The sequence below is a fragment of the Acanthamoeba castellanii genome (genome assembly GCF_000313135.1).
Source record: "Acanthamoeba castellanii str. Neff unplaced genomic scaffold scf7180000084741, whole genome shotgun sequence".
Classification (NCBI taxonomy): domain Eukaryota; phylum Discosea; order Longamoebia; family Acanthamoebidae; genus Acanthamoeba; species Acanthamoeba castellanii.
The window spans coordinates 308,434-333,940 of NW_004457702.1; the positions used below are offsets into that span (position 1 = coordinate 308,434).

A 25,507-nucleotide genomic window follows, 5' to 3' on the forward strand; every position below is an offset into this window, starting at 1 on the left:
AAATAAAAATACACTGCCACCCACTTGTTGTCGTTGCACAATTCGTGCAATCGGGGAAAGTGCGAAAGTCCGCGTAGAGACAGAAAGCTGGAATAAAAGGGGAATGGTAGGTCGCGTTACCGGCGCCGGATCGGCGGAGATCATCTCTTCATTATCGAATCGCGTAGCGACACACACCTGATCGCTAATCTTTTTGAGAGATCTTTCGCGAAACACATCATATTCGCGATGGAAGGCCAATCACACACGAACGGAGGGAGCAACGGCGCATCGCGAGGAGGACGGGGAGGCGGAGGTGGAGGACGCGGTGGCGGTAGGGGCGAGGGCAGAGCCGGAGGTCGCGGCGGACGAGGCGGCGGAGGCGGTCGCGGCGGATTTGGCGGCAATGGTGGAGGCGGTCGAGGCGGCGGTGCCAATGGCGGCCAGAGGTACCAGCCCAAGGCCCCCGCCAGTGAGGCGCCCAACGGCCATGCCGGCTTCCATCATTCTCGTCCTCAACAGCCGAGATTCGGCCCTGATGGCGCGATCCCGATGCCCGACGGAATTGGAGCCCACGTGAACAAGAGGAAGAGGGGAGGCGGCGACGAGAATGGCGGACGAGGCGGCGCCGGCGGCGGTGGTCGCGGCGGCCGCAGGGGTGGACGAGGCGGCGGTCGCGGCGGCGGACGACAGCAGCAGCCGCACCGAGAGCAGACCGGCGGAGAGGAGTTCGTGCGGCCCGCTGCCGCGGACGACATGGAGGCGGAGGAGGAGATGATCGTCGAGTCGCTCGGCGAGGTCGAAGTCGCCGACGGTACGCTCGCCACCACCGCCACCAACAACAAGAAGCAGAACAAGAAGGGCAACAAGAACAAGAAACAGAAAACCGCCCATGAAGAAGCTCCCGCCGCTCCTGCTGCTGATGCCACGGGTACTTAACACACCGCCGTCGCTTCCTCTTCGCCTGGCCAGCCTGTCTGCTGTGATCACTGCGTTGCGCACGATAGTGTCGCTAACTCCACTGCAGCTCACTCTCTTTCTTTTCCTCCTCCTTCTTCTTCGGTTGTGTTTTGTGTCTCTGCAGAGTCGAAGCCGTTCATGACGAAGACGACGTTCGCGTCGATGTCCAACCTGATCTGCCGCGAGTCGCTGCAGGCCCTGCAGCAGGCCGGGTTCACCTACATGACCCAGGTGCAGGAGGCGGCCATCCCGATTGCGGTGACCGGCAAGGATCTCATCGCCAAGGCCCGCACCGGTACCGGCAAGACGCTGGGCTTCCTCATGCCCTCCATCGAGCGCCTTCACGCCAAGAAGTACTCGCGCCCGTTCTCTCTCTCTCTTACACACACACACACAACGCGTGTGACTAACGATGTGGTGCGTGTGCCTTGCCTTGTGACAGGCTGTTCACGCCGCCGGGCAAGATCGCGATCCTGGTGATCTCGCCCACGAGGGAGCTGGCCATGCAGACCATGAAGGAGGCCCAGATGCTCCTCAAGCAGCACCGCTACCGCGCGCAGTGCGTGATCGGCGGAACCAACATCAAGTCAGAGCAGCGCAACCTGAACCAGGGCGGCGTCGACATCCTGGTGGCCACGCCCGGCCGCCTGCTGGACCATATCCAAAACAGCCGCGGCGTGCGCGAGCTGCTCGATTCGGTGTCGGTGCTGGTGCTCGATGAGGCGGACAAGCTGCTGGAGATGGGCTTCAAGAAGGACATCGACACCATCGTCTCGTACCTGCCCCCCACGGGCCACCGCCAGACGCTGCTCTTCTCGGCCACCATGCCCGACCAGCTCGCACAGCTCGTGCGCAACATCATCGCGCCGACCCACCAGACCATCGACACGGTGGGCGACGACCAGACCAACGTCCAGGTCAAGCAGGAGTACGTCATCGCCCCGTTCAAGGACCAGATCCCGATCTTCTACCAGATGGTGAGGGAGCACATGGCCAGCGAGCGGGACTACAAGATCATCGCCTTCTTCGTCACGGCGCGCATGACCCAATTCATGGCCAACCTCTTCAACGACTGCCTGGGCATTCCCACGCTCGAGATCCACTCGCGCAAGTCCCAGAGCCAGCGAACATCCACCTCGGACAAGTTCAGGAAGGGCAAGAACGTCATCATGTTCTCCTCCGACGTCTCTGCTCGCGGCGTCGACTACCCTGATGTCACCCTCGTCCTCCAGGTCCGTCTTCCTGACTCGTGTGTGTGTGTGTCGTGTGTGTGTGTCGTGTTGGCGTTGAACTAAACGTTTGGGTGAATTGTGCAGATGGGTCTCCCTGCCGATTCGGCGCAGTACATCCACAGGCTGGGCCGTACTGCCAGGGCCGGCAAGGAGGGATCGGGTCTGCTCCTGCTCGCCGACTTCGAGGCCAAGTTCCTAGGCAAGCTTCGCGAACTGCCCATCACCGAGGTGAGCTCCCCGCTCCACCCATGTCGCCCTTTGTGTGCGGTGTGCGGAGTGTACACGGCACACTTGCTGACGTGTCCACCATCCGCAAATTATGATAATGCAGTACAAGCCGAAGCGACCGCTGGCCACCTACGAGACCATGCCGGCCGAGATGATGGCGCTGCAGGGCCATAAGGGCGCGCGAGGCCTCAAGAAGCTGCAGGACGGTATAGGCCAGGCCTACCAGTCGTGGCTGGGCTACTACAACGGCCACTCGAGGTACCTCAACTGGAGCAAGGAGCAGCTCGTGGCCCAGGCCAACGAGCTCGCCACCATCCTCGGCGCCGACCGCCCGCCCAAGCTCACCGCCCAGTGCATCGGCAAGATGGGCCTGCGCGGCGTGCGCGGCCTTGCCATGTAAAGAAGAGCAAACCCTTCGTTTTTTTTTTTTTGTTTTTTGAAATGCCAAAGAGATTGTTGGTCTTGCTTTCACCACTCTTGCGACACTCCACACCAAATATTGATCTTGCACAGCTTCATCACTCTTCCAGAGCTGTGGTGTACATAGTTATTATTTTGATTTCCCAGATATGGTGTGTGACTGTTTTGGTGTTAATTCTAATCCAGTCCCATAATCGTGCGTCCGGGCCAATGTGTCCACTGCCAACCCCAGCTGCAGGGTGCTCTCATGCACATGTGATGCTCGAGACATTGGAAGGAGGACCACAGGTTAGATGTGGACCTCCCGCCGCTGTGAGACACAAACTGCGAATGAATCGATGAAGCGGTCCAGGTTGACTGGGACCACTCGTCACGGCTCGCAGCTGTACGGGGACACTCGCGGATAGCTCCATCACCTTTTGCCCGCTCGGGGCGATGGTGTGCTCAACCCCAACCATGCTTTTGGAATTTAGGAGTTCAGAGGAGCAGGTTGGCCTGATACCCGTGTTGCAGGGTGTGGAGGCTTCGCAACTGCATCAGCGGGCTTGCCTTCAGCATCGACGGCATATCTGAGATCGAGCACGCAATGTGAGCGCCTCTGCGATGATGCGGTGGTGTCGTGTGTGGTGTGTGTGTGTTGTAGTATGTACCTGGTGGATAGTCGCCTTTGAATTTGAGCACAGCGAGGCGGGACGAAGAGGCCAACAGGAGCTCGGCCAGCCGCTCCAGGGTGCTCGCCGTGAGTGGGTCGCTCTGGAAAGCCAAGGCCGCCGTCGGCGCCGGTGTGGTGGTGGCTTGTCGCCTCGTCGTCGTCGTAGTAGTGGTGGACTGACGAGCCGCTGCGGGTGGCGGCACGTTGGTGCCCGAGTTGAAGGTGAGCCAGGCCAGGTCGGGCGGAAAGGCCGTCGTGTCGGGGTAGCACTCGATCGCCGGCTCGTCGCTCTCGACGCGGCGCAGGAGCAGCACCGAGACGGAGACGGACAGGCGGCGGAGGAGGGGCAGCTCCTCGAGCAGTTCGGCAAAGACCGGCGCGGCGAAGACGACCATGGGCAGACGGAGGTCGACCAGGCGCGACAAGGTGCGCAGGCGCGATGGGCCGAACACCGTGTCGGAGCACGGCCGGATAGAGAGATGCGTGAGACTGGTCAGCTTGCTCAACCGCGCCTCGGGCAGACGTGCTGTGTATCCTGCATTTCCACGTGGTCAGGACCACACGCCCGGAACGCACACACCGCACACACCGCACACACCGCACACACCGCACACACCGCACACGCTCGTAAGGAAAAAGGTTGTGTACCATTGCTTGGCAGGCCAAACGTCAGTTCTCGTAGCGTGGCAGGGTTCAAGTTAATAAGAAATGAGCCTGGCCCAATCGCGAACAGAGATTAGTTACTGTGCCGTGTGCCGTGTGCCGTGTGCCGTGTGCCGTGTGCCGTGTGCCGTGTGCCGTGTGCCGTGTGCCGTGTGTGCCGTGTGCCGTGTGTGCCGTGTACCGTCCGTGCCCATGCCGGCGACGTTGAGATGTTCGAGCCTGGTGAGCCGGGTGAGAAAACGAAGCGACGGATCGCGAAAGCGGAGGCCGGGCGGCTGCATTGACCGTCGGATCACGGCCTGAGGCCCGCTCGCGGCGGCTTTTCCCGCCTGACTCAGGTTTAGGCTCCGCAGGGTAGTCAATCGCGAGAGGGACTTGAGGCCGTGTGGCGTGCAGGGACACGCCACCAGCGAGAGCGACTCGAGCGAGCGCAGCGTCGCCACCTGCTCGAGGCACGTGTCTTCCACCTGCCATCACTTTCGATGAGCTGGTGTGTGTGTGTGATGAGTGTAGAGTTGCGGTGGGTGTTGGGAGCGTACCCACCACGAGTTGTCCAGGCACAGACGTCTCAACCCCACCAGGGCGGCCACTTCCTCTATAGCACAAGAGCGGTTAGCCGCGCGCACCACACGCACCACACGCGCGCGCGCGCACACACACACACACACACACACAACGCCTACCACGCACGCAGGCACGCACGACATAGCCGTACTGATGGCTGCTGGCTGCAGGGAAGTGGCCGACAGGTTGAGCGCCGTGAGATTGGGCAGATCGCCCAGGCCCTTGATTCCCTTGGGCGACAGCTTGGTGCACCCGCTCAGGTCCAACTCGTCCCCTGATCGTTGGCGGTTCGAAGAAAATGAAAGATGAAGACAAGAGAGACGAAGCCTGGGCGGCGTACAGGTGGTGCGCTGGTGGGCCGGGTGGAGGAGGTGGGCCAACGAGTTGGAGGTGAGCCGGTCGCTGCGGCGTAGGAAATCGATGAGGGCGCGCCGCAGATCGTCGGGCAGGGCGGGCAGGCCGTGGACCACCCCCGCCCGGTGCATGCCACATGCAATCACTTCCATGCACCTCGCCTCCAGCGAGCCTGGGGTATGGCTCTTCATCTTCTCATCCACCGCTTCCGCCATCTTTTCTGCTGTTTTTGGAAACGTTTTGACAAATTTCGTAACGCTTCGGAAACGTAAAATAGACCAATGGTGTGCTCCAGAATCACGTGCAACGGTCTCGGCGTTTGGTTGGTTATTTTGTCGCCGCCGCTCTCTGATTGCCCTTTGCACAACAGGTCAACACACTTTCAACCTAGAAGAGAAGCACGGTCTGGCCGCGCGCGACACCCACCACTACAAAAAATGAAGCGAGCGGAGACAGCGCCGGTGTTGGCGCGAGCCTGTACTCGCGGCGGCAAGGGGGGCTTCTTTCGTCGGCGGCCGCCTGCGGTCTGCCCAACCGATGCCGAGGGTGCGGCTGCCCTTGCCACGCCCGGCAGCGGTGCAGGCCGGGTGCTGTCGGCCTCGGCCCTCTCTCAACTCGCTCTAGGTACCTTATTTCAATTATCTTCTTCTATTTGCTCTTGGGCTATGGGCCTCATCGTAGTTGACATTTTCCTTAAAAAATAAATAAATACCAAATACTAAATAATGATATATTTAATTATTCTATAATAACTGAAATGAAAATGGTTAAGACATGGCGCTGGACCCGATGGCTGGCGGGATCGCGCTGCGAAACCGGAAGTACCGCCTCAAGACCTACCGACAGTGCTTTGGTACGTACCTGCGCCCCACCCACCACAGGGCCTTGGAGACCCACCCACGCACTCTCCTTTGCAGCGCTGACCTTGCCATTGTGGGTGTGATGGTATCCTGTCAGACGTGGACGAGTTTGTGGCGTGGGTGGTGGCCTACGGTCAGCGCGTGTTGGGTCGTCAGGTGACCCGCGAGGAGGCCATCCGCACCGGAGAGCAGCTCCATCGGTTCGTGCTCGCCGCCTTCCCCTTTCTCTTGAGTGGAATGCCATACATTCCGCTTCGCCTTGTGAAGCTGACAGTCTCATGGGTGGTGGCGGTGGTTCAGGGCGAGGGTCATTGAACACGTGGTGGACAAGAACAAGCCGTTCCAGGAGGGATTCTTCTTCTGGCGGTTCACGGAGCACTTCATGCAACACACCCGGTTCCCGCCCAGCCCCTCGGAATCGACCGTACGCCCACGTGATATCACGACCATCGCACGCGTAACACGCACACGCACACACGCACCCTCTGATGTGTGGTGTGGACACAGGAGGGCGGGCTGAACCTGTTCATGCCGGCCATGCCAGTCAATTCCACCGATCTGAACCGGTCCCAGTGGACGTCGGTACAAAAGTGGACCGTCGACGAGGAGTTGGAGGCCAAGAGCCGACGACCCAACATCCTGCTGGGCTCACGTACCACCCTCGACACAGAGGAGACAAAAAACGAAAGCGAAGAGGCCACTTCGGACCAAAAGGCGGCGGAGCGAGATGCGCTCTATCTTTACGTGGATTTGTCTTCGTCCGCCAGCGTGAATGCCGAGCCGGTCAATGAGACCAACACGAAGGCTGCGGTGCGGTAACGCGCGCTGTGGTATTGTCCATACCTCACTAATTGTGCGTGTGCGGTGGTGTGTGTGTGTGTGTGTGTGCGCGCGCGCGCGCGCATGGTGTGACAACAGGAAGAAGAAGACGTGGTAATCGACGGCGGGTACAGCGGAGTGAACGACGGGGAGCCTGAAGCCTCGATTTATTCAGCCGTCGATGGCGCCCAGGCGCAACAAAAGAAGCCAAAGAAAGAAAAGAAGAAAACGAAGCCCGCAAAGCCTCAGCTGCGCGATTTGGTGAACAGCGTCTACGTTGACGGTGGCTACGCTGGCACGGGTACTCCTCGCCTCAACTTCTGCGGGTAGTTTGGTTGGTTGACACTGCATGCACTGTTTCTGCAGGGGAGGATACGACGGAGACGGTGTACAGTGGTGAGTCGCGCGACAAGTGGGAAGAAGAGAACAAGGAAGCAGAGAGAACGAATTCCATCTACAGCACAATGGACGGCGCGTCGGATGACGAAGCTGTCGCCTATGAAGACGACGATGCGACCGACGCCACCGCCACCGCCACCGACGACGACCAGTCAGACTCGGAAGTCGACTCCGACGATGAATCTGACCACTCCAAAGCTACCAAGAAAAAAGGTGCCAGTGGCGCTCATGTGGATGCGGGCGTGAGTGGGTGTCTGACTGCATTCTTTGGTGGCGTGTGCTTGGCTGCTGGGCAGTGGAGGGCACGACCGAGATTCTGGAGCGGAACAAGGGAAAGGGCATCGACTGGAACCATCGGTTCCAAGACCTCTTGTCCAGGTAACTTTTTTAACTCCTATGCATGTAATTTTACCTCCGAACCGTGCTTGAGGCCTGAGCCGATCGGCAGATTCGGGAAGGACGACACTGTGCCCGACGGCCTCTACTGCCTACAGAACGACTTCATATGCGCAGGTACCCCCGGAACTCCCCCATAAGGGCAGACTCGCGTGGTCCACGACTGACGCTGGGACCCTGCAGCGACCGCCTACGCGCGACTCATCATCAGCGAAATCACCCTGCCGCCCAAGCTAAAGACCATCAAGCCCGTGGGCATCGGCGGGTACGCGACCAATGGCCTCCAGTCTGTAGTCTGTAGTCTTCCAGTACTCACCCGATTCGTGGTCAAATCATCGCCACGTGATCACACAGATTGGCCGGCGGCGAAAAGTACATCAAGAACGGAATCCTCTTCAAGTTCGCCCTCGACTCGCAGCTCAAGTACGCTGCAATCCATCCAATCGCCACACGGTCAAGGATAAAAATAGTAAATTCTAAGCACACGAACCACCACCGCCACCACCGACCAACAGGGTGGCTGATACAAAGGGTGGGTGGGCGAACAAGTGGATGTACGGCTGGGACGCTCCGTCGCACAAGAATGGTACGATCATGCAAGTGTTGTGTTTGACAACGTACGACACAATTTGATTCATTTCCATTTTTTTGGTGATAAACTTATGAACAGCCGGAAAGGCAGCTGGGCGAGAGCTCAATGGAATCCAAGCGATGTTCGTCACCTTCACGCCCAAGCTCAAGTACGCATGATTCCTGCTCCGTTCAATCTTAGCTGCGACAGCTTAACGCGAACCACCTCACACGCGCCACCGCACGCACACGCATAGTTTTCCGCTCATGTGTGTGATCGATCATTGCGGCTATCGGATCATCGCTGTCGCTGTGCTGCCCATCTCATCGACGACACTCAAATACGGATCGAGGTTCGCACCAAGCCCGCCTACTATGCTATTTTTTTTAACGCCCGGCCCTCACTCACGCACACCGCACACACCGCACACACCGCACACACTGCAGTGACGGAGGTCGAACAGTGCACGCGGACATTCCGGAGCTCAACGATGCCATGGCGCAGGCGTGTCAGTCGCTGGGCCTGTGCGGACACAAGGTCAAGGACAAGATCCTCTACGGACCGGGCGACATCGAGGCCCACCACGGCACCGACGGCCGATACTACGTCCTTGGTACAACACGCACACGCACACGCACACGCACACGCACACGCACACGCACACGCACACGCACACGCACACGCACACGCGCACGCGCACGCGCACGCACACAACGATTTAATGACACACGACACGCTGCAGATTTTGCTCGATTGCTGCCGCCGGAGAGTCCTCCCGATGAGTACGTTGGCCTGCCTCTGCGTTGGGGTCGCCCCCACGCAACTCACCAATTTTTGCGCCCTCGCGGCACAGTCCCGAGGAAAGGAAGTCGGACCTGCGCGGGGTGTTCTACAAACTGCTGCGACCGGAGCTCGTGTTCGCCTACAAACAAAAGCACAACATCTACCTCTGCTCCGATGCATTCACCGCATGGGTATGCCTATAATGCGTGATGTGTGTGTGTGTGTGTGTGTGTGTGTGTGTGTGTGTGTGTGTGTGTGTGTGTGTGTGTGTGTGTGGAAAAACTCACATGATACACACGACACACGACACACGACACACACAACACGACATGCGTAATAGGGACAATTTGACCCTCGCGCGCCTGAGATGTGCCGCGATGTGACGGTGGCCACGCGGTATCTGCACAACACCGTCATCCCCGACTTTGCCCGGCGCCTGTCGACCAGCAGCAAGTTCGCGGTCGAATACTGCGACTTCATCCGATCGTCGTCATCGTCGTCGTCAACGCCGTCGTCATCACCGTCGGGCGGCAAGTCCACCGTGGACAGGGCCTACCAGGGCGCGCTGGAGCTCTTGGACAAGTTCATTCTGGGCATCACGTCCGACCTCCACGCCTCGGGCGGCAACATTCGTCATCTCGTACATTCCTCCACATTCCTATGCGTTCCAAGGGAGTGTTAATGACACACGCCGCACGACACACGACATTAGGGCCGTGTGCGGTTGCTGGTTGAGCAGGAGGAGCTGCGGCGGCTGTTGCTCTCCATTTGCGTGGCCCGCATCGCCAAGAACAACATCCGCGAGCAGATGAGGTCGGCATCATCGCACTTTGCCGCCCGCTCGACCGACGTGATCACTAACACGCACACGTACACACCGCACACATCGCACACACCGCACATGCAGAGCGATGACGAGCCAATTGGAGGGTGGCACGCCAGCGGACGAGCCCTACAAGAAGATCATCTGCACCAACCTCAACCTCCTGCTGGGCGCGCAGGGCTTCGAAGACGCCGCGCACACCTACTGGACCCACGAAGTCAAGCGCGAACTCAAACAACAATTCCGGGTACGCGCTGTTTGCGGTGATGTCGTGTGCGGTGTCGTGTGCGGTGTGTGCGGTGTGGGCGGTGATCAGGCTGATGAAGCGTAAGTGCAGGTTCTGCTGACCGACGAGGAGATGCAGTCGACGTTCGACCTGCGACAGCACATGGAGATGAAGATGTTCTTCCTCTACCTCAGCCGCATCATCGGCGTCGAGGTCGACGGCAAGGCCATCAAGGGCCTCTGGAAGGGCCTCAGCTCCACCGTCGCCGGGTACCCTACAGCCTTCATGACAGGACTGGCCCCACGTCGACTCACCAACTCGTGTCGTGTCGTGTCGTGTCGTGTCGTGTCGTGTCGTGTCGTGTCGTGTCGTGTCGTGTCGTGTCGTGTCGTGTCGTGTCGTGTCGTGTCGTGTCGTGTCGTGTCGTGTCGTGTCGTGTCGTGTCGTGTCGTGTCGTGTCACACCGTGTGCGGTCGCGCAGGGCGAAAACGTTCGTTTTCCTGCAGTCGGACATCATGGCCCTGCACCCGCGGGTCAAGAAGGCCTTCTTTGCCAACCTGGCGGCCGGCATGCAGTGCCTTAAGGAGGCCAAGCAGGTGTCCGCAGCCGCGGCCGACGCTGACGTCAGCGACCCGATCGCCCGGCAGACCGTGCTGCGCCAGCTGTCGCACGCCAAGAAGGTGCTGTTCGAGGCCCAGACCACGGTGCCGTCGTGCCCCTTCGTCAACCTGCACTGCGGCCTGGTCATGGCCGAGATCGCGCGTCTTAAGGCCGGCCCGCGGTGCGACTCGCTGTTCGACAGCGCCTACGAGCGCTTTCAGGCCTCGCTCGACATCAAGCCCCTCGAGGCGGCCTACGACGCCTACGTGGCGGCCCTGCGGAGCCATGCGGGGCTCAAGCGCCGTCTCGTGGGCGCGAGGGCGGAGGCGGAGGCGGCGCGCGAGCTCGATGACAGGGCCGACAGGCTCGAGGCCGCCCGACTCGCTGATGAACGGCTCGCCCTGCCAGGCAAGAGCTGCATCTCAGGCTGAGAGTCCGCCACTCGGCAGGCAGCCTTGTTTTTATTATTAAAATTGTAAGCCCGCCAACAGAAACAGCACCTCGCTGGATCCTGGTGCAGCGAATCAGGCGATGCTGTTTTGGCGCGAAACACAACACTAAAGGGCCCACGGGGCGACAACATAACTACAAAACTACCACCAGACCCTGCACGAGAAGAACCAAAACATGGCACACCAACAAAGACAAAGCAGTCTCGACGAGGTCGTGGGCCGCATCCCTCCGTCGGCCCTGCGCGACATCTGTGCTCGAGACCCGCACCTCAACTCCCCCCAGGTTCGTCCTTTTCGTTTTCGCTTTCGTTCTTTGCCCTCCGCTTTCGTTCTTTTGTGTTGTGCACGACCTGACGACGCTCTGGCGTACAGCCCAGCTCAGCCGGCAACAAGGAGAACGAGGCACCACCGTCTTCCACCGCGCCCAACCGCCCACCGCGCCTGGCCAAGACCACCACAATCGCCACCAAGACGAAGATCAACACCAACTCGAACACAAAGAAGAATAAGAAGAAGCTGACCGCACGCGAGGCGCGCAGTCTTGTCGTGGCGGAGATTGAGCGGCTGGCCGTGCGCGACTTCTGCCACCACGCGCCGACGGCGCACCTGCTGGCGGCCGTTGATGCACTGGGCATTGATCACGCCGCCATGGGCAACAGTGCCACCAGTCGCTCGGTGGCGGTCAAGCGCCTGACCGAGCACATCGCTTCCCTCTCCGGCACACAGAGCAGCGGAGCTGGGCTCGTCGCCTTCCTCGTACCCTTCGCTTTCGCTCTTTTACTGTCTTCGCTTTTCGTTCTTTTTCTCCCCCCCCCGACCCACTAACACCTGTGATGGTGTCGAGCAGGGGAATGAAGCGTCGGTGGAACTGGTGGACGACCTCGTCACCCGCCTCGTCGCCGATGACGAGTCTGTCACTGCGCGCAGCAGCCAGACCAAGAAGGTGAAGGCGGTGGCGCAGGCGCTTCAACATGAAGCCATGTTGGCCTTCTTCGAGTCCTTCCCGTACGTTGTCGTCCACATCATGCCCGACGCACCACACCGAACTCATCACCACCATCATTCTTGTGCGTGTGCGCGTTCTCGCTCGTGCTTGTGTGCGTGTGCGGTCATGCGTGTGCGTTGCGCGTGGCACAGGGAGGCGCAGCTGCACGACATCTGCTTCGCGATGAAGAATGAGAAGCCGCAGGGCGAGACCTCGAGCCGCAGGGTTCTCGCGGCCTCCATCGTCGGCGACCAGCCCGTCAGCCAACTCACCAAGGCAGAGGCCACGCAGAAGAAGGCCAAGACCACGGCGGCCAAGCCGCAGAAGCTGTCCCGTAGAAAGCCCGAGCTGGCCGACGGTGTGACCTACGCCGACGTGTTCCAGTGGTACAACCTGTCCGAGCTGCAGGCCTTTGCGCGCGACCACTCGCTCAAGGTGTCGGGCAAGAAGAAGGAGCTCATCCACCGCATCCTCGACCACCTCGCCGACCCCACGCCCTCCGCGCAGCCAGCGCTCACCAAGGCCAAGGCCAAGAAGACGAAGACGAAGAAGAGCTCTTCCGACACTGGCCATGTCGCACCAACGCCGCCGACTGGCGCCGCACACAGCAAGAGTACGCCGAGGCTCACACAATCCGAACGGTGGCCACCGTTTGAGGTGTTTCTCATGTGATGCGCGGCGCCAGGGGTTCAAGAGCTGCTGGAACGGATTCTCCAGGGGTGCAAGGCGGTCAACAAGCCGCTCTCCGAGGCTCAGATCGACGAGTGCGAGAGGGAACTCAAGAAATCGGTACGCAAACGCAAACACAAAAACAGGTTTAAACACTGACGAAAGCAAAAACGAAACGAAACGAAAACGAAAACGAAAACGAAACGAATACGAAAACAACAGAAGGGAGAGGGCGCGAGACTGCCGGACGCGTTGCGCCAGTTGTACGCCACGTGCAATGGGTTCTGCGTGCATGGTGACTGGACCAGCGGCTTTTACATCTTTCCCCTGATCGAAGAGGGCGAATCACGCCCTGTAGACAACGAAGTGCTCGCGGGCAATGGTGAGGAGTGGTACGGACTGCTAGTCGCACAAGACACACTACACACACTCACGACCGCACACACGACACACGACACACGACACACGACACACGACACACGTCACACGACACACGACACACGACACACACACCAGGATCGATGGCGCGGTGAAGAAGTACGGTATCAGGCCTGAGCAGAGCGTGGCTCACCGCTCGTGGCTCTCGCTGGCCGGCCAGTCCGAGTACGAGTACATGTTCATCAACGTCGACCCGGCCTCGCCCGACTTCGGCACCGTCAGGTGGTGCATCAACAGCGTCGACGAGGAGGGCGAGCGCTGCGCCGACCTGGAGGCCCTGCTGGCCCAGGTGGTCCGGTATGTGGAGAGACGCGAGAGCGCGCGGCGCGAGTACGCGGCGGAGGACCCCGAGGCCGACGCGGAGACGCTCGAGGACTGGGTGGTGGATCAGGTCATGATGGACGAAGATGATGACGATGATGACGATGATGAAGAAGAAGACAAGGAAGGAAGCGATAGTGGTGATGATGATGGTGATCAGGAGGTGGACGAATGAAACATCATCAACCAAAAACGGTTGTGAGCGCCTCATTTAGCAGGGGCCGTTTCCTTCTTCTTCGCCGTCGTCGGCGTCGTCATAGATGAGCCGGACCGGGCGGCAGATGAATGAAGGCAGAACGCCCAAGTCGCGCGCGAGTTGGGGAGTGTCCACGCGCTGGGTCGACCGTGATGATGACGGCGACGGCGATGGCGGCACGCCGCTGGCGACTGTTTCGTTGAAAGACGGTGGTGGCGAAGATGGCGAGGTCGATGCGGAGGTGCGCGCTGAAGAGAGACCGCTGTCCGAGGACGGCGGCGATGCAGGCGGTGTCATGGTCGTGGCGGTCGTCGTGGGCGTCGCTGTCGCCACGACCACCGTAGGGGTCTTCGTATCGGCTGTGGGCGGCCTCCACGTCATGGCATCGCAGAGGCGCTCCACCACCGGCTTCAGCGCACGGATGCGCCTGCGGATCCCGCCGACCGACATCCGCCGCTCAGTCGCTGAGGCCGCGGCCACGGCCGGCGCCGGCTGGGTGTCGCCGACTGCGGTCTGTAGCAGAGAGGAGAGCTCGCCGAGTGCGTCGATGAGCATCTGTCGAGCGGTAACGGAGAGGGAGCCGGTGTAGGTGGGATAGGTGCGCTGCTGGTCATCGATCGAGGCCAGCTTGTCGCGCGCCCTGCTCCCGAAGGCGCGGTAGATCTCGACCAGCTTGTCGTATTCGTCGCACGTGGCTGGGTCCGCCGCCACTCGCCTGCGTTGAGGTTTGGTAGGCGATTGCTGGCTCTCACGACGCGTCGCCATCGCTGCCGCTGTTGTCGTTGCTGTCGCGGTCGCCGTCACTGTCGATGGTGAGCCGGTGCAGGCGGTCGTGTCTACGGCCGGCTTGAAAGGTGATCTCGTCCGCCGCTTCTTCTGGGGCTCTTGGTCTCCGTCGCTGCCCGACCGCAACGGAGGTCCCGCCGGTGCGTTCGCCTTCCGCTTCTTGATTGTCTTGGCCGCCGGCCGAATCGGTGATGAGGCCTTCTTGGCCACTGGCTGTGGGAGAGAAAGAGGCACGGGCTGGGCCTCCTCGCCCCACTCCACAGCCGCGGCCCTCTCACCTCTCCCGCCATCGCCAGACGAGCGGTCAAAGGGCCAGGGCAAGCCGCCAGCGACAACGTCGGCGCGCGTGGAGGACTCGAGGAAGAGGAAGCTGTCGATCTCGATCGCGTCGGTGTAGCGCTCCACCTCGCCGGCCTGGTCGCTGATTGTGGCGGTGGCGGGAGCCACCGGGTCGATGGGCCGCCGAGCCGCATTGGGGTCGGTCGCTGACTCGCGGAAGTCAAAGGCCTCGATCTCGAGAGACTCGTGGCAGTGGAGCCCCTCGGCCGGCGAATCGTCACAGGGAGCATTCAAGTCCAACAGCTCCGGCGAAAACAGGGCGCAAGCGCCGTCGCTGGTCTTGGGCGCACTCGCTGGCCGTTGAGCTGCAGCCCCAGTCCGACCCATCACGAGTGAGAAGACGATGCGGAACAAGCTGAGGTTAGAAGGCGAGGGTACCACGGAGGCCTCCCTTGTCGTGGGCTGGAGCAGGCAGCTCTGGCGGCGGCGATCTGACGGGCGCAGGCGGGCGCAGAGGAGTCGTGGGCGGAGTACCGGCTGGCAGCGGCGGAATGAACCGCAGTGGCGTCGGCGGTGCTTCACCTCCGTCACAGGCCCGCTGCGGCGGCGTTGGCTGCGGCGGGATCGTCACCTCTGCGGCGCCGGCTTTCTTTTGACGGCATTTTTTCAATCGAGGCAGACGCTCACACACCGCAGACCATGTCAATGGCCTCTTCGTTCGCACTTGGCCGTCGCGCGCGCCTAGGGGAATCGGCCGCGGTGGCTGTTGAACCGGCGTCGACGTCGACAACGGCGCCCGCGCAGCCGGCTGAGCCGCGGTTCTCTGGCCGGGGGTCGTAGTCGTGCGTGTGCCCCGCTTCGTCGGCGAGTGTTGGTTGGGGTTGTTGAGATAGCTCCGGTCCAGCAGCTCGTCGATCTCGGCCTGCTTCTCCCCGAGCTCCTTCTGCCGCTCTCGCTTCCACGACTGCTCGTCAACCTGATCACGGTGCGCAGCACTCGACAGTGGTGCCCCCTGAGGGACTGGTTGGTGGTGCGGCTGCGGCGGCGGATGCGGCGGAAGAGGGAACGCTTGAAGTGGCGGGTAGCCCGCCACCGTACGCAGCAACGCGGAGAGATGCTCTGGCGGTACATGACTCCACCACGGTCTTGAGGGCATAGGCAGAGGGAATGGCAGGATTGCGCCTGAGGGCATAGTCATCGGGAACTGCGGGAATGGTCTTGACGGCGGCAGCTGCAGATGTGGCGGAGGAGCGAACGGCTGTTGCTGGTACCTCTGCCACGGCTGCTGGCAGCCGGCTGGCGTTGCAGAGGCGGCGGCGGCGTGGTTGGTTGGTGGTGCAGTCGAGGGCGTTGGTGCAGAGGCGGGGGGCGTTGGTGTTGATGATGTGGGTGCTGGCGTCGGTGCCCCAGGGGAGTTGAAGCTCGCCAACAAGGTCTCGCGATCGGGAAGGTTCACTTCCCATATCCTTCGCTCGGCTTGAGCAGCCCAAGGGCTGACACTCGGTCCCTGAGGTCGACGCCATGGCGTAAAGAACGTTAAAATCAAAAACAAAAACAACACACAACAGATAGAGCTTACGTAGCTCTCGACTCTAAAAGATGTGAAAATGATTGACAAATGGAGTAGAGGAGCTGTCGAGAGTACCACTGCATTTCTACTGGGCGTAGAGCCAGAAGGAGTGGCTAGTTGGGGGCCTGACGTGGTCGTAGTGCCGCTACTCGCGTCCATCTTGAGAGGCAGGTCCAGCCGACTCCTGCCTCGCGTTTTGTCCTCTGGCTTTGCTTTGTGGTGGCGCGTTCTACTGGCGAGTCAGAAAGTAGAATGTGTAGAGAGAGAATGAGCCAAAGCGAAAAAGAGAAGGCAAGAAAGACAAAAAGCGCGCCAATGGTGGCAGCGTCGACAAAAACATACCATGCATTCTGTCGTACACACGCCTACTCATCCAACAACACGAACACGACACGACACCGACGCGATTGGATTGTCAAAACTGTGTGGCTGTATTGTTGTTGCGAGTTGTTGCGTTTGCGCACTCACTCGATGGTGATGCCCCAAGGACTGCGGCAAGGAAGCTCGTGGCCGGAGTCCCTCGACGCGCCGCCGGCCGTGTGCGACTCGCCGGACTCGAGCCCGCCGTCGGTGATGGTCAGCTCGTCGCCACATGCGTCCCGCGTCGTTGGCGTCATCGAGGCGTGGGGGTGGTGGTGGTGATGGTGGTGATGTGGCACCAGCCGCACTGTCAGCGGGCTGCGTCGTCCCTCGAGGGACCCGCTGAAGTCGCGCAGGGGCTTGTGGCTCCCGCTGCGCGTGCGCTTGAGGAAGGAGGTCAGCTCGGCCTCGATCAAGTGCTCCTCCTCTTCGCCGCCGTCGACCTCGTCGTCGACGAAAACGCTATCGTCGTCATCATCGCTGACGAATAGGAGGAGGTCGTCGTCGTCGTCGTCGCCGCTGTCGCAGTGATCGGCGTCGGCCTTTGCCCCGCCGAAGGAGCGAGCGCGCTCGATTCGTGCCCGTCGGGTGGCGAGGTCGTCGCTCTGGTGGTGAAACCCTGACTCGCGGCTGCGGTTGCGCCACTCACCGCCGCTCCGCCCACGCCAACTGGTCACCTGCCTGCGCTCGTGGAGGCCATCATCGACCTGGTCGACGCCACCGCTGTCATCGTCGCCGTTGTCAAAGTCGTCGTCGAACGAGCGGGCGCTGATCTCCTCGCTCTGCGACCGCAAGAACGAGCTCGTGTTGATCTCGCCGCTCTCGGCCGCGGCCCTGCTCGAGCAGCCTAGAGACACCACGCTCAGACCGGCCTGACGCTGTTGCTGCAGCCGCAGCGGCTGCCTAGTGGCGAGCGACGGCGACAGCACCACGGTGCGCACGCGCTCCAAGCTGCGGTGCGGGTGGTGATGCAGGAGCTGCTGCTGTTGCTGCTTCTGGTACACATGGGGCAACAGCGGAGGCGGGACGAGCATCAGCTGCTGCGGCGCGCCGCTGCTCTCGGCTCGGCACCGGTGCCGCAGCGACGGCGACGCGACCGACGACGACGGGGCGGGTGCGGGCGGCGACGCGAGCGGGTTGAGCGAGGCGGGCGGGGAGGTGGCGAAGGGCGGGAAGGGCAGCGGCTCGATGTGGGGCGGGAGCGAAGGCGACGAGGGCGGCGCGAGCGGCGGCCGCGAGGGCACGGGCGGGAGCGACGCGCTCCGCCCCTCGAGCCCGCGCTTGAGCGCCTTCCGCGTCGAGGCCTCGTTGGCCGACAGCGACGACGTCAGCGGTGGTGTCGACGACGATGATGATGACGTCAGCGTGACCGCCCCCTCGGTCTCTCCCTCGTGCGGATCCTGCCAGATCGTCTTCCACGTCAGCTCGGCGTTGTCAGTCGCCGAGCTGTCGTGCGTGTGGTTGCTGCTGGCCTTGTTGACGCTGCTGCTGTTGATGTTGTTGTTCGGCGGCAAAGGAGTGGCAGTGGCGATGGCAGGTAGGTGGTCGGTAGAGATGGCCCCGGCGCCGACGTTATTGGCATCGTCGCGCTTCTTGTCCTCCTTCGAGATCGTGCGCCTGGCCTTCGCCTGCACTTCGGAAGATCGCGACCTGCACAATAGTTGCACAACCCCGTCAGCCGCAATGCAATCAAAATGAAGGGAGGCTTCGACCGAACCTGTTAAGTGGGAAGCCGCCGCCCGAGCGCAGCGCGAGGCTGGCGATGACGGCCAACGACGACATCGACGACGATGATGAGGAGTGGGGCGAGACCGGCGCACTGCTGGCCTTAGCTCTCTTCTCCTCCTCACTCTCCGTCTCGCTGCCGCCGCACTCGGCCAGGTAACCGGCTACTTCGCTGCTGTCACTGTCGCTCTCGACCGCGGCGGCGGCGGAGCGGAGCAGCATCGGAGGCGAGCCCTGGCTGCGTCGATAGGTCCGGCGCGTCTCCGCCTCGCTCCGCTTCTTCTTCCTCTTCGCGTCGGTCTCCTCCTTGTTGAGGCTCCGCACGTTCTTCTTCATCTTCCGCTTCGAACCGCTCCGCTTGCTGTTGGCCGTCTTGCCCTGGTCGCGTTGCGGCTGCGGCTGCTCGTTGGATTCGGGTGTTTTAACTCCGATCACCGCGGATTGCTGCTTCTTGAGGGCGAGTCGAGCCTCGAACCGCTCGAAGGAGATCTGTAGCTCCGAGCGCCGTGGGCTCCATTTGGCAACGGTCGCCTCTTCGCTTTCGTTCTTTTGAGCCGGTGTCGCTTCGCTCTTGACGTCGTCGTCGCCGCGCGGAGAGATCTTCCCTACTTTCCACTGGCTCACCACAGCGGCCGCCGACGACGCATCTCCTCGAGCCTCGCGCGGGGTGGCGATCGTGTTTCGGCGCGACATCGACGAGCCCAGCGAGACGGGCGACGACACCACACGATCGAGGTCGAGCGCCGGCAGAAGCGAACCGGCCGGCACGTCGACCGGCTTTCGCGGTGAAGAGGAGGGCGAATGGCGCGCCGCCGCAGAAGACGCTGCATTGGCGGCGGACTGCAGCTGCGCGTAGGAGATCTGATGACCGGTCGCGGTCGCGGTGGTCGAGGGCGACGGCGGCCGGGAAGTGCTGACGTCAGCACAGGCACCGGCACCGACGTCGAGGTGCTGCGCTGTGGGGTGGTGTTCGCTGGCCGGCAGCGAGAGGGAGGTGGAGACCGTCGAGTTGGTGGCCAACGGCGAACGCCGCAGCGGTTTGCCCTTGATGACGCCCGCCGGCTGCCTGCAGAGCACAACACACGACACATGTGCGTCAGACTCGAACATCTCGCGTGTCGACAAATGTGAACCGGCGAAATGACCAAATTGGTTTCATTGGCTGAGAATCATAAAATGCAGCGAATAAAAACACGCACACAAACACGCAACCGCGAAAAAGCGTAGGTGGGACCTTGTGGTGTGGTGGTGGCAAGGTGTGGTCAAAAGGGGAAGGATGGGGTACCCAGCGGTGGTGATGCCGTTCTGGTCGGTCCAGCGGCGGTGGAGCTCGAGTTCGTCGGCGTCGACGACCCACAACGGGTCGAAGCTGCTCTCCCACTCGTCTTCGTCGCTGGAGCCCCAGGTGGTGGTGGAGTCATCGTCATCGCCTTCGTCGTCGGTCCGGCCCCATTCGCTGTCGCTGCTGGCGGCGAGCTTGATGGAGAGGGAGAGCTTCTTCTTGTTGGCGCTCTTCTTGTTGTTGGGCTTGTGGTGGTGGTGACTGTTGGGCGATGGCCGCCTGAGCGCTGGCGAGGTGGTCTTGTTGTTGTGTGTAGAGGAGGAGCGTGTAGAGGATGATGGCGAATGTGAAGATGATGGAGAGAATCGGCGAAGGGCGGCAGGGCTCGATGGAAGCGAGATCACCTTCTTCATCTCTCTCGCTGTCGAGGATGCTTGTAAATCGCTAGATTTCCAAAATCGCGATTTTAGATCCTATAAAAATGTAAAGAAGATGGAGAGGAGCAGAGGGCGAAGGTGAAGAGACGACGAGGTGAAGAGACCAGAGGTAGAGAGGGCGAAGGGGTGAAAGTTGGGCGAGATTGCAAATCGAAATTGAATGGAGAAGTAAAACCCGCGACGGTGACCCTAATACCGCTGAGCGGGAAAGCGAGGGAAATGGCCGGGCTGCTGATCGATGAGAGTTGAAGATAGTGTTGGGCGAGCCGAGGTCCTAGTGAAGATATTTCGCGAGGATCGGGCTGTAAAGATCTCGAGATCGAGATCGAGAGATTATCGATGCAGATGATGGTGTGGAAATGATGCGGGGAGGAAGAACGAGAACGAGAGGTTGGCCAGAGAGATGGAGGAAGATGAAGGAGAGAAGGACCAAGCAGACCCTCGGGGAACTCGCGCCGGCGGCAGGAAGGAGAGAAGGCAAAAGAACGAAGACGAAAGCGAAAGAGCCGATGACACTGCGCCCACCGCGGTGTGGGGCCTGTTAGTTCCGCTCCCCTATAATCTCGCCCGCCAATCTCCCCAACTATTGGCCTCACAACTTTTCCTTTGCCCGACCACCTTGGCAGCACGCACCAACCATGCGGTTGGGCAGCATCCTCACCCTTTCTCTGGTGTTTCACGCAATGTTCTCAACACCTGTATTGTTATTACTCTTAGTTTCCCTACATCTCCTGCCAAGCTCGTCTTCGTCTTCGTCTTCGCGGTGCGGTTGGTGGCTTCAGCCGAACGCTGTACGTCACAAGGTTGAAGGAAGAGGGCAAAGCGTGAGGCGAAAGGTGGCGAAACAGGAGAAGGCTTATGTGCAATGTGTAAGGGAGGAGCGTACCGGGAGGAGTGGGCGTGGTGGCCAAGGTCGTGGTGCCCCACGCAGCAAAGGGGCCGGTCGTGCGGGGGACGGTGGGGGCCGGGGCCGTGATGGAGCACGCAGTCACCAGGAGCTCGGCGAGCATGGCCTTATCCAGCTCGGCCACGTTAACCGACCGCGAGTTGCGCAGAATGAAATCGACACACGCTTTCTGGGTGGGCGTCGGTGTTGTGTGGTGTGTGCGTGTGTGCGTGGTGTGTGTGTCGTGTGTGCGGTGAGCCATGACACACAAGACAGTGAGTCGCAGGTTTTGTTTGTACCTTGAGCGCTGGAGTCCGATACATGTCGGCCACGACCATGAGGCTCGTAGCTGTGTCTTCGGTGAGGTACTGTTTGAGGAGGATGCTCTCGCACTCCTTCTTCAGACCGGGGAGGAAGTACTCCTCGGCCCTGCCCAGCATCTCGATAGCCGTGTCCACATCTTCGCACAACACGCAACGCACAACACGCAACGCACAACACAACACACTTGGTTAGCCACGTTGACATAGCGATGGCGATGACGGACGATAGGGATGTCGTACCGGTAAGTGTTACTTGTTCCGTGTAGATGTACTTTAGCACGTCTTCGAAGATGCGCTTGTTGCAGTCCAATTTGATGACCGCGCCCTCTGCGCTCTCCGAAAGGCCGCTGATGGTGAAGAAAAAGAAAGTAAACAAAGTTAGGGGAGAAAGGTGCTCGCTGACTGGTAAGCTCTGCGAGTGGCGAGTACCTGGTGAACATGGCTTTGAAGGTGGGGCTGCGCGCGGACAGAATGCTGCGGTGCGCGCGGACTTCTTCCCCGTCGACCTCGAAAGTGACGTCGGCAAACGTGGGGTCGGCCAGCAGGGTTTTCATCGCCTGGCACGGCACAAACGACCGTGTTGAGTCTTTTCAAAACTATCGATTCGGTTGTGCTGTGCTCACAAAGCAAAGAATGAAGGAGAACTCTCTTGTACGTACATTCTGCAAGCTCGCCACTGGCTCCTCCAACTGCTCAGTGGTCGACGCAGAGCCCGAGCAAGGCATCTGATGTTGAGGAAACATATGGACAGTGAGTTCTTATCATCCTTATCATCCAAGGCTGGTTGATGGGTCTATGTACCGCGTAGGCTTGCCAGCGAAGCTCCTCGAGAGACGCCATACTGTAGTCGGGATGGGCCGTGATGCAGTGGATCTGGTCGTCGGTGTGGGTGACAGGGTCTCTATACCGGTGCGGCACGAAGCAGGTCGTCGTTGACCCGTGCGGTGCAGGAGCAGGGGTGGGTGCAGGCCCGAAGCTGAAGGTCGAGGCCGCGGGAGTCGGAGCAGGCCCGAAGCTGAATCCTCTCTGGGGAGGAGTCGCGGTAGTAGGAGCGGCTGTCGGTGCAGGCCCGAAGCTGAAGCTGGTGGTCGAGGCCGCGGAAGTAGCGGGAGTCGGTGCAGGCCCGAAGCTGAAGCTGGTGGTCGCTACTGCAGGAGCGGGGGTAGGTGCAGGCCCGAAGCTGAAGGTCGAGGCTGCGGGAGTTGTGGCAGGGGCGGGAGTCGGAGCAGGCCCAAGGCTGAAGGTTGGGGCTGTGGGCGCGGGGGTTGTGGTTGTGCCTACATAGGAATGAACGAATGAATGAACAAATGCGAATGGATCAATAAAAAGAAGAGGATTGAAAAGGGAAAGGATTGAGAAGATGGTGCCACACGTGGGTGGGTACCATTCCAGGTAGACCTCACTCCAGAAGCCGCCTGAGTTACGTACTGGCTGAAGGATTTACAATCTGAGATGCAGGATGCTCTGTGGGTTCGGATCGTTGCATGACCGTTCTCTGTGTTCTGTTTGTTGCTTGTTGTTTTTCTTTCTTGTTCCGTTGTTGATTATTTGGCGAACTTTTTACCTGGAAGCTTCCAGAAGATTCAGTCGAAATATACAAAAGAAATTATAAAGGAAAATGCGGCTGAAAGGTTGTCGGTTATTGTCTGGCACCCTCTCCGCCATCAATCGTCAGGAGAAGAAAGGAGATTGGAGCCCACCGCCACTCCAATTTAGGGGGCTTCTTTCGCACCAGCCACGTCTCCTCCAGCACACTTCAAGCCTTGTTCTTCTTCTTCTTCTACTTCTTTCTCAGCTGGATCTCTTCGGATCATGGCCAACGCCATCTTCTACCTCATCATCTCCCTCCTCTTGGTTGTGGCCCTGCCCCGATCGGCCGTGGCCAGCGAGGGCTCCAACTCGCCCACCAACTCGCCCACCATCCCCCCCACGACCACCCCCTCGCGCAGCGTCAGCCCGTCGGCCTCGACCACCCCGCGGCCGAGCCGTACCACCTCGCCCTCCAGCCAGCCGCCGCCCTCGGCCTCGCCGTCGCAGGCGGACCAGAACGTCAGCGCCGGCAACCCGCGCTTCTATGCCATCTTCTTTCCGTCGCTGACCTTCTTCTTCATCATCGTGCTCGGCCTGTTGCTGGTCGTCTTGCCGCTGGCGGTGCGGGCCGTGCGCGTGGTCAAGAAGCGCCGCATACGGTACCACAGGCCGGGCGACGACAACATCATCAACGTCAACATCAACGACGGCATCGAGGAGTGGAGCGGGACCGGGTCAGAGGGTGGCGATGATCGCCGCCATGACGATGACTACGACGACGACTACGAGAGCGACAGGAGCAGGAGCAGGAGCAGAAGCGGAAGCTACAGCGAGGACGACAGAAGAAGGTAGCAGAGAAGGGCGTGCGCAGGGGAAGTACGTTCCAAACAAAGAGGTTGTGTGGTTTCTTGAACGAGTTGAGCTGGGCTGGGCTGGGCTGGAGGCTTCGTGCGCGGCCGGTGTCTCACTGTCCCCTCGCCTTTGGCTTGACCTCGGCTTCAGCGACCTGCCGCACGAACACCTGATCCAGCGGATGACTAGAATGGAACGAACGTGAGTACCACACAAGGAAAACGGGTGTGTCGTGTGCGTGTCGTGCGGTGCGTGTGCGGTATGGAGGTGAGCGTACTCTCTTTCTCCCTCTTCGAACGTGTAGGACGACGCGATGGCGAGGTACTGTCCGTCGCTGCTAAAGTCCAGCGACGCGATACTGTAGGCAGAAGGGAGAAACAGACGTGTTCAATAGAAGCTCGTCAACGGTTGCGTGTGCGGTGGCGCGTGTGCGTACCTCGTGGGATATTTGTGGAATTGGCAGAGTCGCTTCTTGTTCTGGCCGTCCCACACGTTCACGTAGCCGTCGCAGCCGCCCGTGGCGAAGGTGCCGATGGGGTGGAAGGCGATGCAGTTGACCGGCCACACCGTGTGAACGCCGTCTATCGTGGCTCGGTGGCACTTGAAGGCGTACTTGCGGTCCTGCTGCTCGGCGCTGAAGTAGTCGATCGCCACTCGGCCCTCAATCGACGCCGTAGCGTAGCCTGCCAGATAGCCAGAAATCATTTTTTTACATCATGAGTCAGCCTACGCAGCCCAGACCCATGCGAGCACTACAGAGCGATTGAGTACCAGTGTCGTCAGGGAACAGCTTGACGCATCTGGTCTGGAACTTGAGCGATGACTGGCGCTTCTCGGAGGGGGCGTTGAGGTTTCTGAGGTCCCAGACCCAGATTTGGCGGTCGGCACAGCCCACAATCAGCCTGCTGGCCGATACGTCCATCGTATAGGCTGGTAGATCCAGAGCGTCAGTCTTTTGAATGACGAAGCAAGCAAGCCATTTGGAAAAAAGTTCAGGCTTTACCCTTGTCGGGCAGGGCAATGGATTGGACGCACTGACGCGCGCTCACGTCCCACACCTGAACCGTGCTGTCCCAGCTTCCCGAAAATAGAAGACCTGAACAAATAAGTACACGCGGGAGTGAGTAGGGAACTGATGGTGGGAAGCTACCTCGCTGGCCATGAATAAAAAAGAGAGGAAAAACGAACCCTGTGGCTCACTGTACTCGAGGCAGCGAACGGCTTTCTCGTGTGTGCCAAAGATCGACTCCGTTTGCGTTGTCCAATCGTGCCTACAGACAGCGATGTGAGATGCACGAGTAACACACACGGCCTCGCTGCTGTGCTTGCTCAAAGCCAAAAGAACAACACAAGTTGGCTGGTACGTACATGACAACCCTTCGGTCCATGCCGGCGGAGAAGGCGTGTGATCGGCCAGCCGACGTCACGTCGAGCACGGCAGCCTTGAGGGAAAATAGTAAGATTAAAAATACAGTAAATAAATGGCAAACGAAATGGCTGGAGCCTCCTACCTTGTGCGAGTACTGATCCTTCAACTGGTTCTGTGCAGCATCGTAAAGCCTCACACCCTGCACCACAAACACTGCATTAGGGGGGAGGTAAAATTTATAAATTTTGGGAGATCGCGTACCCCGTCCCAAGATGACGTCAGGAGGAGGTGAGAATCACGGACGAATCGCACTCGCGAGATGCCATCGCTAGGCGGCTGCTGCAATTCAAATTCGTGCGTCCGGCTCGCTTCCATCTGTGCCATTCTCTGTCCACGATCTTCAAAAAGGCGGGAAATTCTGATTTGATTTTGTCGACAGAATGTGGAATTCGAGCGGTGATTTACGTCCAAAAAAGGAAGCAAATGCCCACTCGCTGCGCCTACACCAATAAATAGCT

General features: G+C 60.3%; 8 protein-coding genes and 1 pseudogene across 8 annotated transcripts; 4 read left to right on the top strand and 5 right to left on the bottom strand.

Annotated features, from left to right (window-relative positions):
- Window positions 1–531: 531 nt before the first annotated feature.
- Window positions 532–2,799, top strand: ACA1_172750 (DEAD/DEAH box helicase domain containing protein; the record flags this gene model as incomplete). The annotated part of the gene is made up of 5 exons (XM_004356496.1): window positions 532–910; window positions 1,064–1,304; window positions 1,382–2,171; window positions 2,256–2,399; window positions 2,503–2,799. The coding sequence occupies 5 exons, from the start codon at window positions 532–534 to the stop codon at window positions 2,797–2,799; spliced, it is 1,851 nt and encodes a 616-aa protein (XP_004356549.1).
- A 497-nt stretch (window positions 2,800–3,296) lies between these two features.
- On the bottom strand, window positions 3,297–5,267 carry ACA1_172760 (uncharacterized protein; the record flags this gene model as incomplete). The annotated part of the gene is made up of 7 exons (XM_004356497.1): window positions 3,297–3,388; window positions 3,470–4,006; window positions 4,120–4,185; window positions 4,316–4,601; window positions 4,674–4,729; window positions 4,850–4,972; window positions 5,039–5,267. The coding sequence occupies 7 exons, from the start codon at window positions 5,265–5,267 to the stop codon at window positions 3,297–3,299; spliced, it is 1,389 nt and encodes a 462-aa protein (XP_004356550.1).
- Window positions 5,268–5,826: 559 nt separating this feature from the next.
- On the top strand, window positions 5,827–10,960 carry ACA1_172770 (domain found in dishevelled, egl10, and pleckstrin domain containing protein; the record flags this gene model as incomplete). The annotated part of the gene is made up of 20 exons (XM_004356498.1): window positions 5,827–5,905; window positions 6,010–6,112; window positions 6,213–6,336; window positions 6,420–6,722; window positions 6,831–7,032; window positions 7,098–7,343; window positions 7,427–7,508; window positions 7,579–7,643; window positions 7,710–7,791; window positions 7,881–7,949; window positions 8,042–8,112; window positions 8,197–8,266; window positions 8,544–8,710; window positions 8,840–8,879; window positions 8,951–9,071; window positions 9,221–9,520; window positions 9,620–9,750; window positions 9,788–9,950; window positions 10,041–10,198; window positions 10,411–10,960. The coding sequence occupies 20 exons, from the start codon at window positions 5,827–5,829 to the stop codon at window positions 10,958–10,960; spliced, it is 3,126 nt and encodes a 1,041-aa protein (XP_004356551.1).
- A 196-nt stretch (window positions 10,961–11,156) lies between these two features.
- On the top strand, window positions 11,157–13,569 carry ACA1_172780 (uncharacterized protein; the record flags this gene model as incomplete). Its single annotated transcript, XM_004356499.1, has 7 exons — window positions 11,157–11,264; window positions 11,354–11,737; window positions 11,829–11,986; window positions 12,119–12,579; window positions 12,652–12,755; window positions 12,801–13,027; window positions 13,152–13,569. 7 exons carry the CDS (start codon window positions 11,157–11,159, stop codon window positions 13,567–13,569), a joined length of 1,860 nt encoding a protein of 619 aa, XP_004356552.1.
- Window positions 13,570–13,605: 36 nt separating this feature from the next.
- ACA1_172790 (uncharacterized protein) lies at window positions 13,606–16,118 on the bottom strand (the record flags this gene model as incomplete). Its single annotated transcript, XM_004356500.1, has 4 exons — window positions 13,606–14,589; window positions 14,611–15,020; window positions 15,094–15,631; window positions 15,795–16,118. 4 exons carry the CDS (start codon window positions 16,116–16,118, stop codon window positions 13,606–13,608), a joined length of 2,256 nt encoding a protein of 751 aa, XP_004356553.1.
- Window positions 16,119–16,689: 571 nt separating this feature from the next.
- On the bottom strand, window positions 16,690–20,005 carry ACA1_172800 (uncharacterized protein; the record flags this gene model as incomplete). Its single annotated transcript, XM_004356501.1, has 3 exons — window positions 16,690–18,235; window positions 18,303–19,376; window positions 19,596–20,005. 3 exons carry the CDS (start codon window positions 20,003–20,005, stop codon window positions 16,690–16,692), a joined length of 3,030 nt encoding a protein of 1,009 aa, XP_004356554.1.
- An 802-nt stretch (window positions 20,006–20,807) lies between these two features.
- ACA1_172810 (BTB/POZ domain containing protein) lies at window positions 20,808–22,724 on the bottom strand (the record flags this gene model as incomplete). Its single annotated transcript, XM_004356502.1, is given in 10 exon segments — window positions 20,808–20,818; window positions 20,916–21,105; window positions 21,215–21,375; window positions 21,479–21,585; window positions 21,668–21,795; window positions 21,898–21,963; window positions 22,040–22,137; window positions 22,157–22,515; window positions 22,623–22,653; window positions 22,667–22,724. The coding sequence occupies 10 exon segments, from the start codon at window positions 22,722–22,724 to the stop codon at window positions 20,808–20,810; spliced, it is 1,209 nt and encodes a 402-aa protein (XP_004356555.1).
- Window positions 22,725–23,050: 326 nt separating this feature from the next.
- ACA1_172820 lies at window positions 23,051–23,620 on the top strand (annotated as a pseudogene).
- A 112-nt stretch (window positions 23,621–23,732) lies between these two features.
- Window positions 23,733–25,373, bottom strand: ACA1_172830 (WD domain, Gbeta repeat-containing protein; the record flags this gene model as incomplete). The annotated part of the gene is made up of 9 exons (XM_004356503.1): window positions 23,733–23,805; window positions 23,898–23,978; window positions 24,057–24,303; window positions 24,392–24,550; window positions 24,624–24,716; window positions 24,809–24,891; window positions 24,989–25,062; window positions 25,132–25,188; window positions 25,251–25,373. The coding sequence occupies 9 exons, from the start codon at window positions 25,371–25,373 to the stop codon at window positions 23,733–23,735; spliced, it is 990 nt and encodes a 329-aa protein (XP_004356556.1).
- Between the last annotated feature and the right edge of the window lie 134 nt (window positions 25,374–25,507).